Source organism: Camelus dromedarius, chromosome 12, assembly GCF_036321535.1.
Source record: "Camelus dromedarius isolate mCamDro1 chromosome 12, mCamDro1.pat, whole genome shotgun sequence".
NCBI classification, from domain to species: Eukaryota; Metazoa; Chordata; class Mammalia; order Artiodactyla; family Camelidae; genus Camelus; species Camelus dromedarius.
In genome coordinates, this window is record NC_087447.1 from 64,297,736 (window position 1) to 64,315,406 (window position 17,671).

Here is a 17,671-nt window from a genome sequence, read left to right on the forward strand (position 1 = left end):
TCCTCTGTTTCATGTGGCCCTTTGATGTGCCCACATCATTGCCTTTGTTTTTAGCATGTTCTTAGTTTCAAGACCTACAGGATGCTCCAGGCTCACCTTTATTTTCCGCTAGGGTCCTGGAAACTTTATTTCCTTTATCAGTATAGCCAGTTCATTCTTTTATTTTATTTATTGTGTCACATTTCTGTTTTAGTAACATTTCTATTTTTGTATATGGTTGTTTTCCCTTTTGTTTTTTAAATCATTCTATCATTTTTTTTTTAATCTTTCCTTTTCTTTGGCATAATGCTGGGGGTTTTTGTTTGCTTGTTTTGCTTTCACTAGTCCCTTGAGTTCAACATAAAAATCAATAGATTTTTGCTATTACGTGGCTATTACTGTGGACACTCTGTGGATATTAACTTTTAAATAAATGGGGTTGGGTTCATTTTTTTAATTGTGGGGTTTCAATTTGTATATGGTCAAGACTTCTGACCACGACTGCAAATATGTCAGTCTTACCTCGTAATTCTCAGTGTTTGTAGTGCATGTCTCAGTGCCATGTGTGGGTAGGTGTGTGAAGTGCATCACTGTAATATTTATGCTGCAAGATTTTCTTTTGCTAACAATGAGATGTCCATCTTTAATCTTATAAATATATTTGATATTAATTGGGCTAGACCAGGTTTCTTTCGTTTAATAATATTTGTATGGTTTGACTTTTCCTTTTCTTTCCTTTCAAACTCTTAGTTCGCTTTAAGATTGGTTTAAGGAAACCAAGCGGATGGACAAAGTGAGGTGAGGAGCCAGGACCCTAGTCACGTGATTCCAGATGATTGGTGCTGATCAGATTAAACCCTGGCCCAGGTATAAAGCCAGAGGAATAAGGACGGGGGTCTGCATTTGGAGGCTAGCTGCCAAGACAGCGCCATCTCTCTGGGTCCCTGAATACCTCCTCTCTGGGTCCCTGAATACCTCCACCTGGAATCCAGATTGTGTTGGTAGCAGGTGGGTCACTGTATTTCTATTAATTGTGCCTGTGAGCTAAAGAGATATTTTTATGTCACAAGTTTAAAGAAGTGACTGTAGTTACCTATGTATTTGTGTGTGTGTGTGTGTGTGTGTGCATATACATGAATATAAACATATAACAGAGAGAGAGAGGGAGAGAGAGAAGCACACATTGGGATATCAAGTTCCTAGTTTTTATTTTTAAACTGTTTTTAAACCTGTGGAATTGAGTGTTTTTAACATTTTCTTGGAAAAATCACAAAGATTTTCAGAAAAGAACACCTCATTTAGTGATACTGCAGATATCTCTTGGATATAATGTTTTTTATTTCCTTTAGATATATACCCAGAAGTGGGATTGCTGAATCATATGGGAATTCTCTTAATTTTTGGAGAAATTGCCATACCGTATTCCATAGTGGCTGCACCAAATTGCATTCTTAGCAAAAGTGTAATTTTTACCCTTAAATTCTAATTTTGAAATTAGCATTGCTATACCAATATTTTATAATGTGCTGTAAAATCAATGTTTCTATTGTCATGCATGCACTTACTTTCACATATTCTGTATTCCTTTCTTTAGGTTTGGCTTTGAAACTTCCAGGAAGAGACATCCTGCTGCAGTGAGGTGAGACGTCACCCACGCACTCAAGCCTGTGGGTCTGCCTCGGAGGCTCTTATCCCCCTAACGGAGGAGACTCGCAGAGCTGCAGGCTGAGGCACGACTTGGCTCAGAGAGCCTTCTCCACTGGGAAATATTCTCTCCTTTCGGCACAAAATACTGACCAGCCTGGAGTCCCTCTGCTGGATCGACAAGCCTGGAAGAAGAGACAGCACCTCGCTTGTTGACAAGTTCAAGTCCCAGTTACTGCCCCACAGATATATCGTAACTTTTCTAACGATTAACAAAGAACAGAGACGACATCCGTCCCCAGCATCCTCAGGTGTCTGAAGCCTGCCTGAGAGCCTGGGAGTCTGCTGCTCATCCTAGTGCAGCCATGAGGGCCAAGCACCTTGGTCCCCAGAACCCAAGGTGTGCGATTATGACCTTCCGCCCAACCACGGAAGAATTCCAAGATTTCAACAAATACATAGCCTACATGGAATCCCAAGGTGCACACCGAGCGGGCCTGGCCAAGGTAATCCCACCCAAAGGCTGGAAAGCCAGGCAGACCTACGATGACATCGATGACATCTTAATAGCCACTCCCCTCCAGCAGGTGGTCACTGGCAAGGCAGGTGTGTTTACTCAATACCACAGAAAGAAGAAGGCCATGACCGTGAGCGAGTATCGCCGCTTAACCAACAGCGACAGATACCAGACTCCGCTGTACTATGATTTTGATGATCTGGAGCGCAAATACTGGAAAACACGCCTCTATGATTCCCCGATCTACGGCGCGGACATCAGTGGCTCCTTATTTGATGAAAACACCAAAGAGTGGAACCTGGGTCACCTGGGAACCATTCAGGACCTGCTGGAGCAGGAGTGCGGAGTGGTCATCGAAGGCGTCAACAGCCCCTACCTGTACTTCGGCATGTGGAAGACCGCCTTCGCCTGGCACACGGAGGACATGGACCTGTACAGCATCAACTTCCTGCACTTCGGGGAGCCCAAGACCTGGTACGCGGTGCCCCCGGAGCACGGCCGGCGCCTGGAACGCCTGGCCAAGGAGCTGTTCCCGGGCAGCTCGCGGGGCTGCGGGGCCTTCCTGCGGCACAAGGTGGCTCTGATCTCGCCCACGGTCCTCAAGGACAACGGCATCCCGTTCGGCCGGGTCACTCAGGAGGCTGGCGAGTTCATGGTGACGTTCCCCTATGGCTACCACTCTGGCTTCAACCACGGCTTCAACTGTGCGGAAGCCATCAATTTCGCCACCCCGCGCTGGATCGACTATGGCAAGGTGGCCTCGCAGTGCAGCTGCGGGGAGGCGCGGGTGTCCTTCTCCATGGACGCGTTCGTGCGCATCCTGCAGCCCGAGCGCTATGAGCTGTGGAAACGCGGGCAGGACCGGGCGGTGGTGGACCACACGGGGCCCACGGCGCCTGGCGGCCAGGGCCTGAGCGCCTGGAGGGACGTCCGGGTGCCCGCCGAGGCCGCGCTGGGGCTGAGGCACTGCCCTCCCCGCCGGCTCCAGCCCCTCCATCGACCCGTGGCCGAGGACGGTGGTACCTGCCGCCGATCCCCTATGCGTACGGGATCCCCTCACCCCTTGCCAGCTCCTGGTTCTTCCCCTGGCGCTCAGTTCAGGGCTGCCACCACTGGCAACTTCCCAGAGCCCGGCTGGACCCTGTTGCCAACTCCAGGTCCATCCACCCCGGATCTCCATCCAAATGAGAGACATGGTCGCGGTCGTCGTCCTCGGGAACAGGGGACTCAGGAGCTGACTGTCCAGGCCCGGGTTAAGAGGCGCCTCTCGGGAGACGCTACTCAACACCCGGAGGCTCAGCCCTTGCCTTTGGAAGGACCCTCCATGGACAGCCGTGCACCGCTGAGCCCTGGACTCCAGCATCCTGCTTAAATCTTCCAAGGACTGCTGTTTCCCCATCCCCTAACCCCAGGGGATGCCTTTGTACCCACTGCTCTTGTATGTGGAGGATCCTTGAGACTGGCCACGTGTCCATTTCAGAGCTTGGGTCTTTGCAGGTCACTGGTCTTGCATGAGAATCCCTCCCGTGTTGCTGCTGGACCAGCTGGGTCCATGCTATTTACCAAATTCTCCAAAGTTTGTTCTTCCTCCCAGACCCGGGGATCTCTGGAAACTGCTCCCTCCTGTGTCACCAGCTGAGCTTCCTCCCCTGGACACCACAGTGTGTCTGGGAACTTGGTTCTGCTGAGTTTGCCGGTGTCCGAGCTACCTCAGCCTCCCACCCCGGGGGCCAGCTCTGGGTGCTGCGGAGCTTTTGAAGTTCCTGGGCGTTGTTTACCCTCCACTCTCCCTCCTTTCCCTTTCCTCCAACTCCTTCCCCACCCCAGGTTTTGCTTTTGCTAAACTAGCCCCCTTTGATGTAGTAGGTCAGTAGAAGCTCAGATAAGTGTTTATAATCTTTCTGAGGTGTTGGTTTATTGAAAAGTGTTCTCTGCCAGTATTTGTTCACAAATATGTGAAAGATAATCAGAATGTGAAAATCTGACTTTATTTCTATTGCTATTCATTCAGTCATTTGAGAGGGATTACTCTTTTGTGCACTTTTCTTAATAAATATAATAAACCGTTTCCAAAAAAAACATAGTTTTATGAGCTGGTTACATTCTGTGGTGTTGGTGAATGAATTTGGGGGATGGTTGTTGGGTTCTGGCTGGCTGGCAGGGTTGAGGGGTTTGGTTTGCAGCCATATCTTGAGGGTGATTTGGTGAAATCAGCCGGTACTTGGCTGACCCAAGCTGCTGGGAGAAATGAGAAAACATAAGACAGAGAGTGCCGTCATCTGAACATCTCCCCTCCAAGTCTCCGCTGTCTTCGATACTCTGTATCTTCCACATGACTGAATCATTGATTCGTCCCCATAAACACGCCCACAAGGAAGTGAATAAGATCATTTCAGTCAGTGATGTGTGCTGTGAAGGAATGAAAGGGGAGGGGATGGATGCCAGAGCAGAGTGGGCAGGAGCCAGGCTGGTTCAGGTGGTCAGGGAAAGCGTCACAGAGCAGGAGACCTTTCCGAGTCCCAGCTGACAGGAAGGAAGGTCCAGAGCAGATTTCCATTTAGAGGAAAGCGCAGATGTAACAGGCCTGCCATGGACCTTGTTGTTTTTGTTCTTCCAGGGCTAGAAGGGAAGCTCATTTGTGCCTGGGGCACAGAGAGGAAGAAGGAGAGAGGCGGGGTCTAGGGTATGTAGGACCTTGTAGCTTATGTGGAGTATCTGAATGTTTTCGACTTGAAATGAGAAGGCGTTGAAAGTTTAAAACAGCCTTGACAGGATATTACCTGCATATTTCAATAATCACCTGAGTTGTGCTATGGACCACGGTGGGTGGGGGTGGGGGCTGTGGAGAAGTAGCTAAAACATTGCATTTCCCTAATTAGTAGTCATTTTGCAAATTTTCATATTTATTGGCCATTCAGATTTCCTCTTTTGGAGATTACATATTCTAAGGCTCTGTCCACTTTTTGGGTTTGAGTATATTTTGTTTTTGTTTTGTAGAAGTTATGTGATATTCAGGGCACGAATTCGTAGTCTGTTTCATGTATGATGAGAAACTTTTCCTAGACTGTTATTTCTGTCAGTTTTTTATGTTGTTTTATTAGTCAGAGTTCTTCAGAGTAATAGAACCAATAAGATACACACACACACACACACACACACACACTTCGCTCTTGTTAGAGGAATTTGTTCATGTGGATATGGAGGCCAAGAAATCCCACAATCTGTCAGATGGGCCATTTGGAAAAGGAGAACAAGGAATACGGTCCGGGTGTGGGTTCAAGAGCCTAGGAACCGGACGTGCCTATGTCTGATACCCCACGCAGGCAAAGGCAGATGTGTCTGCTCAGCAGAGAGTAAGTTTGTCCTTCCTCTGCTCTTTGGTTCTATTCAGGCTCTTGGTGGTTTGGATGATTCCACCTGCATTGGTGAAAGGGATCTTTGCTCAATCTACCGATGCAAGCGCTCATCACTTCCTGGCGCAGCCATGCAGACAGACCCAGAAATAATGCTTTACCAGCTATCTGGGCATCTGTTAGCCCAGTCAACCTGTAAAAGTAAACATCCCGGTCATTCCTTTGGAATCAGTTGACTATATCAGACATTTGCATCTTGGTGCTTGTTGTGATTTAGGACACTTTTTCCACCTTGAGTTCATAAAGACATTCTTCAATATTTTCTCTTGAAATTCTGCGTTTGCTTTGTCTGCAATTCACCTCATATTTATTCATGTAAGTGTTGTGGGGTAGAGCTCCATGCCGACCCCCCAAAATAGTGCCAATACCACTACCACGTACCGCATAGTCCCTTCTTCCTCATTGGTTTGGTGCGCTACCTCCAGCATATTCAGAGTCCCACATATACGTGTGTCTGTGTTTACCTCTCTATTCTGTACGTGGATGTATTTGTCCATTGCAGCTCAAGTATCACAGTCTGATCGGGGAGCAGTCACCCCTCTTGGTCCTCCTTTTGAGGAATCATCTTGGAGATTCTTCTTTGAATGCTTTACTACTTACTGGAGCTGTCATCTTGAGCAAGTTTTTTAATATCTCCTTGATGCAGTTTCCTCTTACGAGAAATAGGGTTAATAGACTTTCGCTTGCAGGTGACTGAAGATTAAATACGTTATTCTATGCAGTGTGGGTTGAACTGGCCTTAGATAGTCACTGTAGGTCAGCTACTTTTCATAGCATTTGTTATTTTACAGGTAAGGAGAGACTTCTGTTCATCAAACGACAGAAAAAAGAGAGTGAAGACAATTCAAAGAGTGGGAACAGATATTGCATTACCCTCATCCAATAAAGAACCAGTGAACAGAACATACAAGTACTACGAAGACAGGAAGACAGCCCAGCAGAAAAATGGACAAAATACTTGTTGATGCACTTCATGGAGGAGCAGATCCAATCAGCCAATAAACATCAGATAAAGATTTTACCCTCAGAAGTAATCACAGAAATGCAAATTGTTATGAAGTCCCCTACGCCCTCACCTGATTGGCTAAAACTAAAAAGATCAGTAATCACCAAAACTTTGCAACAGTGGAGAGCAATGAGCACCCTCACATGCAGCTGGAGAGTGTGTACACTGGGAAAAACTGTTGGAAAGCAGTTTGGCAAGATAAAGTTTGAATTTGCATATTGTCTGGCCAAGGGTCCATTTTTAGGAATGGGTGCACGTGTGCTCCGATATAGATGTCACAGAATTTTCAAAGTAACAGTGTAAGAGATCAAAAGTAGAAGCAACACACAGCCCCAGCAGCAGTAGAAAGTTTACACGGTTGAATCCTTTAAAGCCCCCAAACAGAACAAAGTCCACGTACATGCTGCAATATAAAGGATGAAACAAATACACAAAGGAATATATTAAAGTTCATAAAAAGAGTTGTTTTTATATATGGTGATAGAAAGTTTGCAAATCTAGACACACTTTTATTTTTTAAATATTTATTAAGATTACTACGCAAATAAAAAAATTCAAAAAGAAAAGAAAAAAATTACTCTGCGAGCAGTTAGGATAAGGTCAGTGTAGGAGGCTGAAAGCACGAGCCAGGCTGCCCGGCGCCTGGCAACGTTGGATCTCTTGACCCAGGCGTTGTTCCACTTCTGTTCACTGTATAGTCGTTTGTTGAATGGTCCATATATACTTTATAGATTCCTACAAATACTTTGTATTTCATAATTTTAAAATGTTTTTAAAAATGCACTAACATAGTGTCACGTAGTGGTTCATAGAATCATTTGGTTTATAATGTCTTGTTTTGTACGTTGTTTCAAAAATCTAGATTATATTTCTAAGTTTTTAATCCTAATAATGTTCAGTGATGTCATCTCATGTTTATTTATTATTTACTTTATGATTTTTAGAAATATCTAATTTCTTTTAGATTTACAGAAAGTTGAGAACATGGTTCAGAGAGTCCCCAACCTACCCCACTGACATTTCCCCGTATTTCATCTTAATTCCTATGGTACATTTATTGCAATGAATGAACCAGTAACAAGATGTTATTATTATCAAAGACTGTTCAGACTTCCACAGTTTTTACCCAGCGTCCTCTCACTGTTCCAAAATCTCAAATTAGGTGTAGTTTTCATGTCTACTTAGTTTTCTCTTGCTGTTAACAGATTCTCACTCTTCCTTGTTTTTGACAAAATATTTATACAGAAACATGACCATTCTGGGGTACTACTGGTCAGGTATATTGTAGGATGCCCACCCACTGGAATTTGTCTGAGGCTTTAATTCTTACGATTATCTTGGGTTTATGCATTCTTCCTGAAAGGATTACAGAGATAATTTTATCACATTTAATCACATCACATCAAGGACCAATAGTGTCCAGGTAATCTTTGACTCTTGACAGAGATTTGGCTGGAATAGTGTTTGGTTGGGTCCTCTATAAAACCACACCCTCCCCCCATCCCACCCCACTGGCCACCCTTTACCTGCTGCTCACGCTCAGGGAGCAGGGGGCCACACTCTCTTCCTTTGGGGTGGAGTACTACATAATTTATTTGGGATCTTCCGCAGAAGAGGTTATTTGTCTCTTCTCCATTTTAATTTCATCAACCCTTTATAACAGCATGAACTCAGATACATTTTAAGCTTTGGGTCATCTTTGGACACTACTTTCATTATTTTGTTGCTGAAATTGTTTTAGCTTCGGCCATTGGGGCTGTTTTCTGATTCCTGTGCCCCTTTGAGGTGCCCACATCACTGTGCTTGTTGTTAACAGGCCCTTAATTTCAAGCGCTGTAAGATGCTCCAGGCTATGCTGTGTATTGCCGGCTCCAGCCCTGGAAACTTTATCAGCATAGCCAGTTCTTCATTTTATTTTACTTTTAGGTATCAGATTTCTGATTTAGTGACATTTCTACTTTGGTATATGGTTGTTTTCCTTTTTTTTTTCAATCATTCCATCATTATTTTTATCTTTCCTTTTCTTGTGCATAGTTCTTTTTCTTGCTTTGTTTTTGCTAATCCCTTGCATTCAATGTAAAAATCAATAGAGTTTTAGCTATTACGTGGATGTTACTGTAGATACTCTGTGGATATTAATTTTTTAATAAATATGCTTGAATTCAGTTTCTTAATTGTGGATTTTCAATTTTATTTCATTGTGATCAAGATTGTGTTCAATATGTTGATTCTATGGAATTTTTATTGATATTTAATTTGCGATCTTCTAGCGGTAAATTCCTATAAAAGTTTTCTATATATTGAATAGCATTTTCCATTTTGCTATGTGGGTGTTGCCAGTTATATAATCAAGATGGTTAAATTTGTTGCTTAAAGTTCTATAGCATTCTTAATTTTCTTCTCTGCTCATCTCTCAGTTTCCGAGAGAAAGGTGTTCAAAAAAGCCTCTCACCACGATTTCAAATACGTCCGCGTTACCTTAAAATTCTTAGTCCTTGTGGTGTCTGTGTCAGTGCTATGTGGCTAGGCACATAAAGTGCATCACTGTAATATTTACCTTGTGAGATTTTCTTTTGTATAACTTTGAGATGTCCATCTTTAATCTTATAAATACATTTGATATTAATTGCTGTTAGATCGGGTTTCTTTCGTTTAATACTGGCATGTTTTGACTATCCGACTCCTTTTCTTTTTAACTTCTTAGTTCGCTCTAAGACTGGTTTAAAAAAGCAACAGGGGCTGGAAAAAGCGGGCTGAGGAGCCGGAACCCCCATCACGTGATTCTCGTTGATTGGTGCTGATGAAACTAAAGCGCTGCTCAGGTATAAAGCTGCGGCGCCCAGGACGGGGTCTGCATGTGGACACTAGCTGCCAAGGGAGCACCATCTCTCTGGGTCCCTGAATACCTCCGACTGGAATCTGGATTTTGTTGGTAGCAGGTAGGTCACTTTATTTCTAGTATTAGTGCCTGTGAGCCTAAGAGTTATTTTTCAATCACAAGCTTAAAGTGAGTGTAGTTGTGTATGTCTATCTAGCTGTCTGTCTATCTATATATTCAGAGAGAAAGAGAACCGCACACAGGGGTATCATTTTCTTGAGGTTTTGTTTTTTGGGGGTATTTTTTTGCAGTGGTTTCAGCCCCTATCTTTGTTTTCCTATTTTAAATTTACCTTTCAGTTTAATGTACCCTGTTTCTTGAGTTGAGTGCTTAACTCATTTATTTTCAAACTTGCCAATTTCCTTTTAGTTCAGTTAGATAGTCCCCCCTTTTCTTTCTTATGATTTGTCCTAATTTTTTCCCTTAAAATTGCAGCTTTACTAAGGTATAATTGACATATAAGGTATATATAAGTGTAAAATATAAAATATTGAGAGTGGACCTTGTGGTGATTTGACAGACATTGTGAAAGATTCCCCCATCTAGTAAATCAACACAACAATCACCTCACATACTTACCTTTTTTGGTAAGAACTTTCAAATTCTCATCTTTCAGAAAATTTCAACTGTACATTCCAGTGTCACCAACCATAATCAGCATGTTTTATATTAGATCCTCAGATTGTATTCATTTTATAGGTAAAACTTTGTATATGTTTTCCAACCTCTCCCACATCCCCCTGCAACCACTTTATCTATTTCTTTCTCTTTTTTTGTTTTAAGATTCCACAAATAAGTGATGTCATATTTGTCCTTCTGTTTATTTTACTCGGCATAATATCCTCCAAGCCCATCCATGTTACTGCAAATGGCAAAATCTCATTCTTTATTGAATGGCTGAGGGGTGTCCCATTGTATCTGTATATATACCACATCATCTTTATGCATTCATCTACCGATGGACACTTAGCTTGTTTCCATATCTTGGCCCCTGTGAATAATACGGCAATGAATGTGGGAATGCAGATACTCTTGGATATTCTGTTTTTATTGCCTTTGGATATATACCCAGTAGTGGGATTGCTGGATTATATGGCAGTTCTCTTCAATTTCTGGAGGAAACTCCATACTGTTTTCCATAGAGGTTTCACCCATTTACATTCACACCAAAAAAGTGTATTTTTGCCCTTAAATTTGAGGTTTGAAATTACACCAATTTTTAAAAGCATGATGTTAAATCAGTATTTCTATTGTCATGCATGCACTTATTTTCACATATTCTGTATTCCTTTCTTTAGGTTTGGCTTTGAAACTTCCAGGAAGAGACATCCTGCTGCAGTGAGGTGAGACGTCACCCACGCACTCAAGCCTGTGGGTCTGCCTCGGAGGCTCTTATCCCCCTAACGGAGGAGACTCGCAGAGCTGCAGGCTGAGGCACGACTTGGCTCAGAGAGCCTTCTCCACTGGGAAGTATTCTCTCCTTTCGGCACAAAATACTGACCAGCCTGGAGTCCCTCTGCTGGATCGACAAGCCTGGAAGAAGAGACAGCACCTCGCTTGTTGACAAGTTCAAGTCCCAGTTACTGCCTCACAGATATATCGTAACTTTTCTAACGATTAACAAAGAACAGAGACGACATCCGTCCCCAGCATCCTCAGGTGTCTGAAGCCTGCCTGAGAGCCTGGGAGTCTGCTGCTCATCCTAGTGCAGCCATGAGGGCCAAGCACCTTGGTCCCCAGAACCCAAGGTGTGCGATTATGACCTTCCGCCCAACCACGGAAGAATTCCAAGATTTCAACAAATACATAGCCTATATGGAATCCCAAGGTGCACACCGAGCGGGCCTGGCCAAGGTAATCCCACCCAAAGGCTGGAAAGCCAGGCAGACCTACGATGACATCGATGACATCTTAATAGCCACTCCCCTCCAGCAGGTGGTCACTGGCAAGGCAGGTGTGTTTACTCAATACCACAGAAAGAAGAAGGCCATGACCGTGAGCGAGTATCGCCGCTTAACCAACAGCGACAGATACCAGACTCCGCTGTACTATGATTTTGATGATCTGGAGCGCAAATACTGGAAAACACGCCTCTATGATTCCCCGATCTACGGCGCGGACATCAGTGGCTCCTTATTTGATGAAAACACCAAAGAGTGGAACCTGGGTCACCTGGGAACCACTCAGGACCTGCTGGAGCAGGAGTGCGGAGTGGTCATCGAAGGCGTCAACAGCCCCTACCTGTACTTCGGCATGTGGAAGACCGCCTTCGCCTGGCACACGGAGGACATGGACCTGTACAGCATCAACTTCCTGCACTTCGGGGAGCCCAAGACCTGGTACGCGGTGCCCCCGGAGCACGGCCGGCGCCTGGAACGCCTGGCCAAGGAGCTGTTCCCGGGCAGCTCGCGGGGCTGCGGGGCCTTCCTGCGGCACAAGGTGGCTCTGATCTCGCCCACGGTCCTCAAGGACAACGGCATCCCGTTCGGCCGGGTCACTCAGGAGGCTGGCGAGTTCATGGTGACGTTCCCCTATGGCTACCACTCTGGCTTCAACCACGGCTTCAACTGTGCGGAAGCCATCAATTTCGCCACCCCGCGCTGGATCGACTATGGCAAAGTGGCCTCGCAGTGCAGCTGCGGGGAGGCGCGGGTGTCCTTCTCCATGGACGCGTTCGTGCGCATCCTGCAGCCCGAGCGCTATGAGCTGTGGAAACGCGGGCAGGACCGGGCGGTGGTGGACCACACGGGGCCCACGGCGCCTGGCGGCCAGGGCCTGAGCACCTGGAGGGACGTCCGTGTGCCGGCCGATGCCGTACTGGGGCTGAAGCAGCGCCAGCGCCCCCGCGCCCCATCGAGATTTGTGGTCCTGGGTAATGGGACCTGCCGGAGTGCCCCTGTGTGTCCGGAGTCTCCGGGCCCCTCGCTGGCTTGGGGTTCTTCTGTCGCCCACCTCAGGCCTCCATCCACCAGCAACTCCACGGAGCCTGGCCTGACCCTGCCGCCTACCCCAGGTCCATCCATCCCTGATCTCCAACCAACAGGCAGATGTGGTCCTACTCGGCGTCCACGGGAACAGGGGATTCGTGAGCCGACTGTCGGAGCCCGGGCTAAGAGGCGCCTTTTGGACCTTGAGGCTCAGTGCCTCCTTGCCAGTGAGCCCTTGATACACAAGACTTCACCGCGGAACTCTAGTCGCCAGCATCTTGCCAAAGCTTCTGGGTGCTGCTGTGCCCCTGATCTTCAACCCTTGGGACCCCCATTGGATCCAGAAAATCCTATGCACCCTGGCCCGTGCCTCACATCCTTGGACAGTATTACAGCCAGTTTCCTTGACAGCATCCCTCTGATTCCTCCCAAAGTCACTGCGACTGAGAGAATGTTCCCCAGAGACCCAGTTGAGGACTGCAGGGCTCCTGTGAACCTCTGTGAGGTTATAAGTTTGGAGCACTCTTATGCCTGTAGAAACCAGGTCCCAGATGCCGAGACCAGAATCTCCCACATCCCTGGCTGTGATTCCCTGGAGCTAAAACTAGAGGTAGCTGCCTCTCTTGAGTCCTGTAATGGGTTCTCCACCAATGGATGCTCTTCAATCTATGAGCCCATGATGACTGAAGAATTTGCCAAATATGTCTTTATCTGAGTCTCAACCCCAGAAACCACAGAAGCTCCCAGCCAAGTAATAATCTGGGCTGGGCTTGTCCCCAGTGGAGATGCTTTATGTCCAAGAAATGACACATTTCCGAAGCTGCCAGATGCTTTCTCCTACTATGACAACCAGGGCTCCCAGCAGTCTCCAAAGTGGACCTTCCCATCGGGACAGCTGCCATGAAATGTACTTCTCAGGGATTCTCACCCCACTCCTGAACACTGATGGGCCTTTGGCCTCTGCCTTGGCCTAGATGCCATGGACGCTGCTTGTTTCTGATGGCACCCTCAGGGTACCTCCCTGCAGGGGTGTGCCCCTAATCCCCACAGTAATTCGGGGCAACACTGGATGATACTGAGAATCTGGCTAGGCCCCCTCCATCCCCAAGTCTCACCTGGGCCTCTCTGTCACTGATCCTGGCCACCAGTGGACAGTGCCGCAGCCACAGGGAGCCTCAGGAGCTTCTCACCCTGCTGGGATTCTGACACACCCTACCTCCCGGGCCACTGCACATGCCAAAACTAGCTAGACCTTTGCCCATTTGGATCTGCTCACTAGTTCTGTCTCATGGATATTTGTAACTTTATTGATGTTTATTAAAGTTGTTATCCTGATGTGTAGCTGCAACTTTCTTTCTTTTTTTTTTTTTTTTTTTAGTTTTGAAAATCAGAAGAATCCCTAAAAGAAAGTCCCCTGGCAAGCACCCACCTGCTCTTTTGCCTGGTATAATGTCCTCATTCCCACGCCCTTCTGCCTACGTCTTTTATTCGGTACCGCTCTGCGGTTCTCCTTTCTGCTAGACCGGATGATGCCAAGTTTGAATTACATTTTGCACAAATAAACTTTTAATATACCTCAGTTTCTCTTTTTAACAATCTAAAACAAAGGGATTCAAGAAAAAGAACATGAAAATGAATATATGTATGCATAGGCATGACTGGGACGTTGTGCTGTGCACCAGAAACTGACACATCGTAACTGACTGCTTCAATTCAAAAAAATTAAAAAAAAAATAAATAAATAAATAAAGGGATTCAGAAAAGTTAAAAGTGAAAGAACAGAGCTATACCAAGAAAAATATAAACAGAAACCAGGAGTCATGAATCTTTAATGTCACACAAACTAGATTGAGGCTCAAAGGTAAATGAAAGGGTCTAAAAGCTAAATTTCACCATGAGAATATAGCAATCATGAGGACCCAAGCAACCTTGGAAAGTGTTAATTACAGAAAATAAAACAAGCTGAAAGGAACACATTAAAAATAGGAGAATTTAAGTCACCTTATGTGATCTTGTGATGTATAATATGAATACATATTTAGTCTTCATCCCTGTTCCTGGTCCCTAGCTCCTAAAAGCCTTGGAATTTTCTAAGTGAAGGGAGTGGCAGAGGTGTCTTTTGTTATGTTAATGATGCAGGTACTGGAAAGCCCCTAGGTCACAAAAGGATGGGGGCTGGTTGCCAGGGGAACCGATCCTTTGGTTAGAGGGTTGGAATTTTGAGCCCCACCCCAGACCTGCAAGGAAGGGAGAGAGGCTGGAGGTTGAATCAGCCACTAATGGCCAATGGTTTAATCAATCGTGCTTTGTAGTGAATCCTCCATAAAACTCCCCAAAAGGATGAAGTCGAGGGAGCTTCTGGGTTGGTGAACATGTAGAGATTCGGGGACAGTGTCATGCCTAGAGAGGTCTGGAAGCCCGGTGCCCTTTCCCCATACCTTGCCCTGTGCATCATTTCCCCCTGGCTGTTCCTGAGTTATTACAAAAGGATACAAACCAGTGATCTAGTAAGTAAAATGTTTTCTGAGTTCTGTGAGTCCTTCTAGCAAATTAATCAAACCCAAAGAGGGGGTTGTGGGAACCTCTGACTTAGGCAGCTGGTCAGTACAGGTGACAACCTGGACCTGCAACTGATGCCTGAAATCCAAGGAGAGGGTGGTGGGAGCTTCCAATCTGTAGTTGCTGGCTGGGAAGCACAGGTGACAACCTGGAGCTTGTGACTGGCTTCTGAAAGTGTGGGGGGAGGGCAGTCTTGTGGGACCTGCTCCTCAACCTGGGAGATCAGATGCTATCTCCAGATAGGTGATGTCAGAATCGGGTTGAATTGTGATGCTTGGCTAGTATCCCAGGCATCATTGGTGGCGCTGTGGGGGAACTGGAACACACATGGGAACTGGATGTTCAGAACTCCCTTTTACCTTAGTGCAAGACAGACCTTTGTTTAGATGATAACGAAGGTGTGGAAAAGAACATTTTGGAATCTGTAATTGGTCTGCCTGCAATGGAATTATATCAGGGCTGATTGAATAAAATAATTCTTTCAGTCATATCCATCACATAAATCTTCACTAATTTTTTTTTTGGCTGAAATCCCATTTCCTTTGTACAAGAAACTGCTGAATCTAGAATTCAGATCCTGAATGAACTGAAAAGCTGGGAGATATTTTGATAACTCTAGTTGCTTAGAGTTGAGGGTAGAATTGTTGATTTTGAGTGACATGCATGCGAGTTTGAGGTTGTAGGGTTAATACTTAACGTTTTGTGTGATAAGGATTCACGTGGCTCTCTAGCAACTAATGCTACATCCAGAACAGCTCCTGGGATTTGGGAGTTCAATGCTTATTAATTTAAAACCATAGCATCTGAGGAACATGCCATCTGGAATCTAAGTTTTACAATAATAACACTTTGTCCAGTCGTGGGAAAAAAATCATTTCACAATTACATTGCTCACATGGAATCCAAAGACTGAACAGGTCTGGCTAAGAAGTAGAAAACCAGGATGTCTGATAGTATTGTCATAGCCACTTGGTCCAGCAGGGGGCGAGAGGGAGGCAGGTGTGTTTACAGGGAAAGAAAAACCCCAGCGGTGAGGGAGCATCTGGGGGGGGGGGGGGGGGGGAGGACTAAAAGCATCAGACTCAGGCATAGGTGGGTTTTGAAGATTTGGAGGGAAAATATTCGGAGAATTGCTTATACCTACGATCAAATTACGGGGTTAAAAGTCAATCGCTCCTTATATGGTAAAAATTCTGAAACCTGGGAACCATTCAGGACCTGCTGGAGCAGGAGTGCGGAGTGGTCATCGAAGGCGTCAACAGCCCCTACCTGTACTTCGGCATGTGGAAGACCGCCTTCGCCTGGCACACGGAGGACATGGACCTGTACAGCATCAACTTCCTGCACTTCGGGGAGCCCAAGACCTGGTACGCGCGGTGCCCCCGGAGCACGGCCGGCGCCTGGAACGCCTGGCCAAGGAGCTGTTCCCGGGCAGCTCGCGGGGCTGCGGGGCCTTCCTGCGGCACAAGGTGGCTCTGATCTCGCCCACGGTCCTCAAGGACAACGGCATCCCGTTCGGCCGGGTCACTCAGGAGGCTGGCGAGGTCGTAGTGACTTTCCCCTATGGCTACCACTCTGGCTTCAACCACGGCTTCAACTGTGCGGAAGCCATTAATTTCGCCACCCCGCGCTGGATCGATTTCGGCAGTGACCTAGGAATATGGATTTTGCATGATCTTTGCTGAAATCTGAATCAGAGTTAAGGGAGATTTCAGGTGAGCATCTTTAAGAGGATAGAAAAAGAGGGGCAAGTCCAGAAGGAACCTATAACCACCCTCTGGGAAAGGTTAGACTAATGACATTAAGACAAGAGCTTTGTAAGGTACTGAAATTGTGTGTGTGTGTGTGTGTGTGTGTGTGTGTGTTGCCGTCTTTTGTTTTCCTGCAGCAGTAAGAAACGAAGACTTTGTATTCTTGGAGCAGCAAGGAGTTAGGGAGTAGGGAGATTTTATCTTCCTTTACAGCCAGTCTTGGAGATAAAGGAATAAGATGAATTTCGCCATGGAGAGGCGAGGACGATGGCCGAGTCCCTGGGATGCACTCTAGAGAAGAAAGCAGACTTGGGGTGGCCTGCCTGGGTCTTTATGGGCCTGGGGAACAGAGCTTATATTGTAACAATGTCTCTGTGTTGTTCTCATCCAGGGCCTGCGAGGAGGTTCAGTGAAGGACGTCTTTCTCTTAATGGCATAACCAGAACTGTGGCATGAGATTCTGATGTCTCTGGAAATGCCTATTGTAGGGGATGGGTGGGGGAGGCTCTGCCTGCCTCCTGTTAGAGCTTCTGATGGACAGTGGGTTCTTTTGTATTGTTGGAGACCTGAGACTTGGCTGTTGGCCAGGGAAGCTTGGTCCTGCAGATGGAGAAAACTGCAGAAGGTGGAGTTACACAGGGTGACCTCTGGCACCTGAGATAACGAGTTACAAGGGCTAAGTGAGGGCAGTGAGGGGGACTGTGAAGGGAGTTGGTGCTGCTGAGCTGGGCCCCCAGATAGGCTGCGGTAGATCAGAGGTGCTGTGATTAGGCCCCGGTCCTGAGCAGCACAAAACTTTCTAGTCTGAGTCCCCCCACTGCTGCGCCTGCCACTGCATTTTTGCACTGTCTCACCGGTTCAGTCCTCCCATCAGTACATCCAGGGCCATGGGGGCTGCTTCAAAGTGGAGCCAGATTTCCTGGGCCTGAGCCATGACCCTGCACTGTTACCAGGCTGTGAGGCATCTTCCCTGGCTCCGCTGCACAGCTGCAAAGTT

General features: G+C 46.3%; 2 protein-coding genes across 2 annotated transcripts; both read left to right on the forward strand.

The window, feature by feature from the left end:
• The first annotated feature begins 1,988 nt into the window (after nt 1-1,988).
• Nucleotides 1,989-3,512, forward strand: LOC105106725 (lysine-specific demethylase 4D). The gene has a single exon (XM_031459389.2). It carries the CDS (start codon nt 1,989-1,991, stop codon nt 3,510-3,512), a length of 1,524 nt encoding a protein of 507 aa, XP_031315249.2.
• A 7,638-nt stretch (nt 3,513-11,150) lies between these two features.
• On the forward strand, nt 11,151-13,079 carry LOC105102910 (lysine-specific demethylase 4D-like). The gene has a single exon (XM_031459311.2). It carries the CDS (start codon nt 11,151-11,153, stop codon nt 13,077-13,079), a length of 1,929 nt encoding a protein of 642 aa, XP_031315171.2.
• The last annotated feature ends 4,592 nt before the right edge of the window (nt 13,080-17,671 follow it).

Excerpts from the sequence above, each read along its gene's own strand:
- LOC105106725 (XM_031459389.2), top strand. The coding sequence starts at position 1,989 with ATGAGGGCCAAGCACCTTGGTCCCCAGAACCCAAGGTGTGCGATTATG.
- LOC105102910 (XM_031459311.2), top strand. The coding sequence starts at position 11,151 with ATGAGGGCCAAGCACCTTGGTCCCCAGAACCCAAGGTGTGCGATTATG.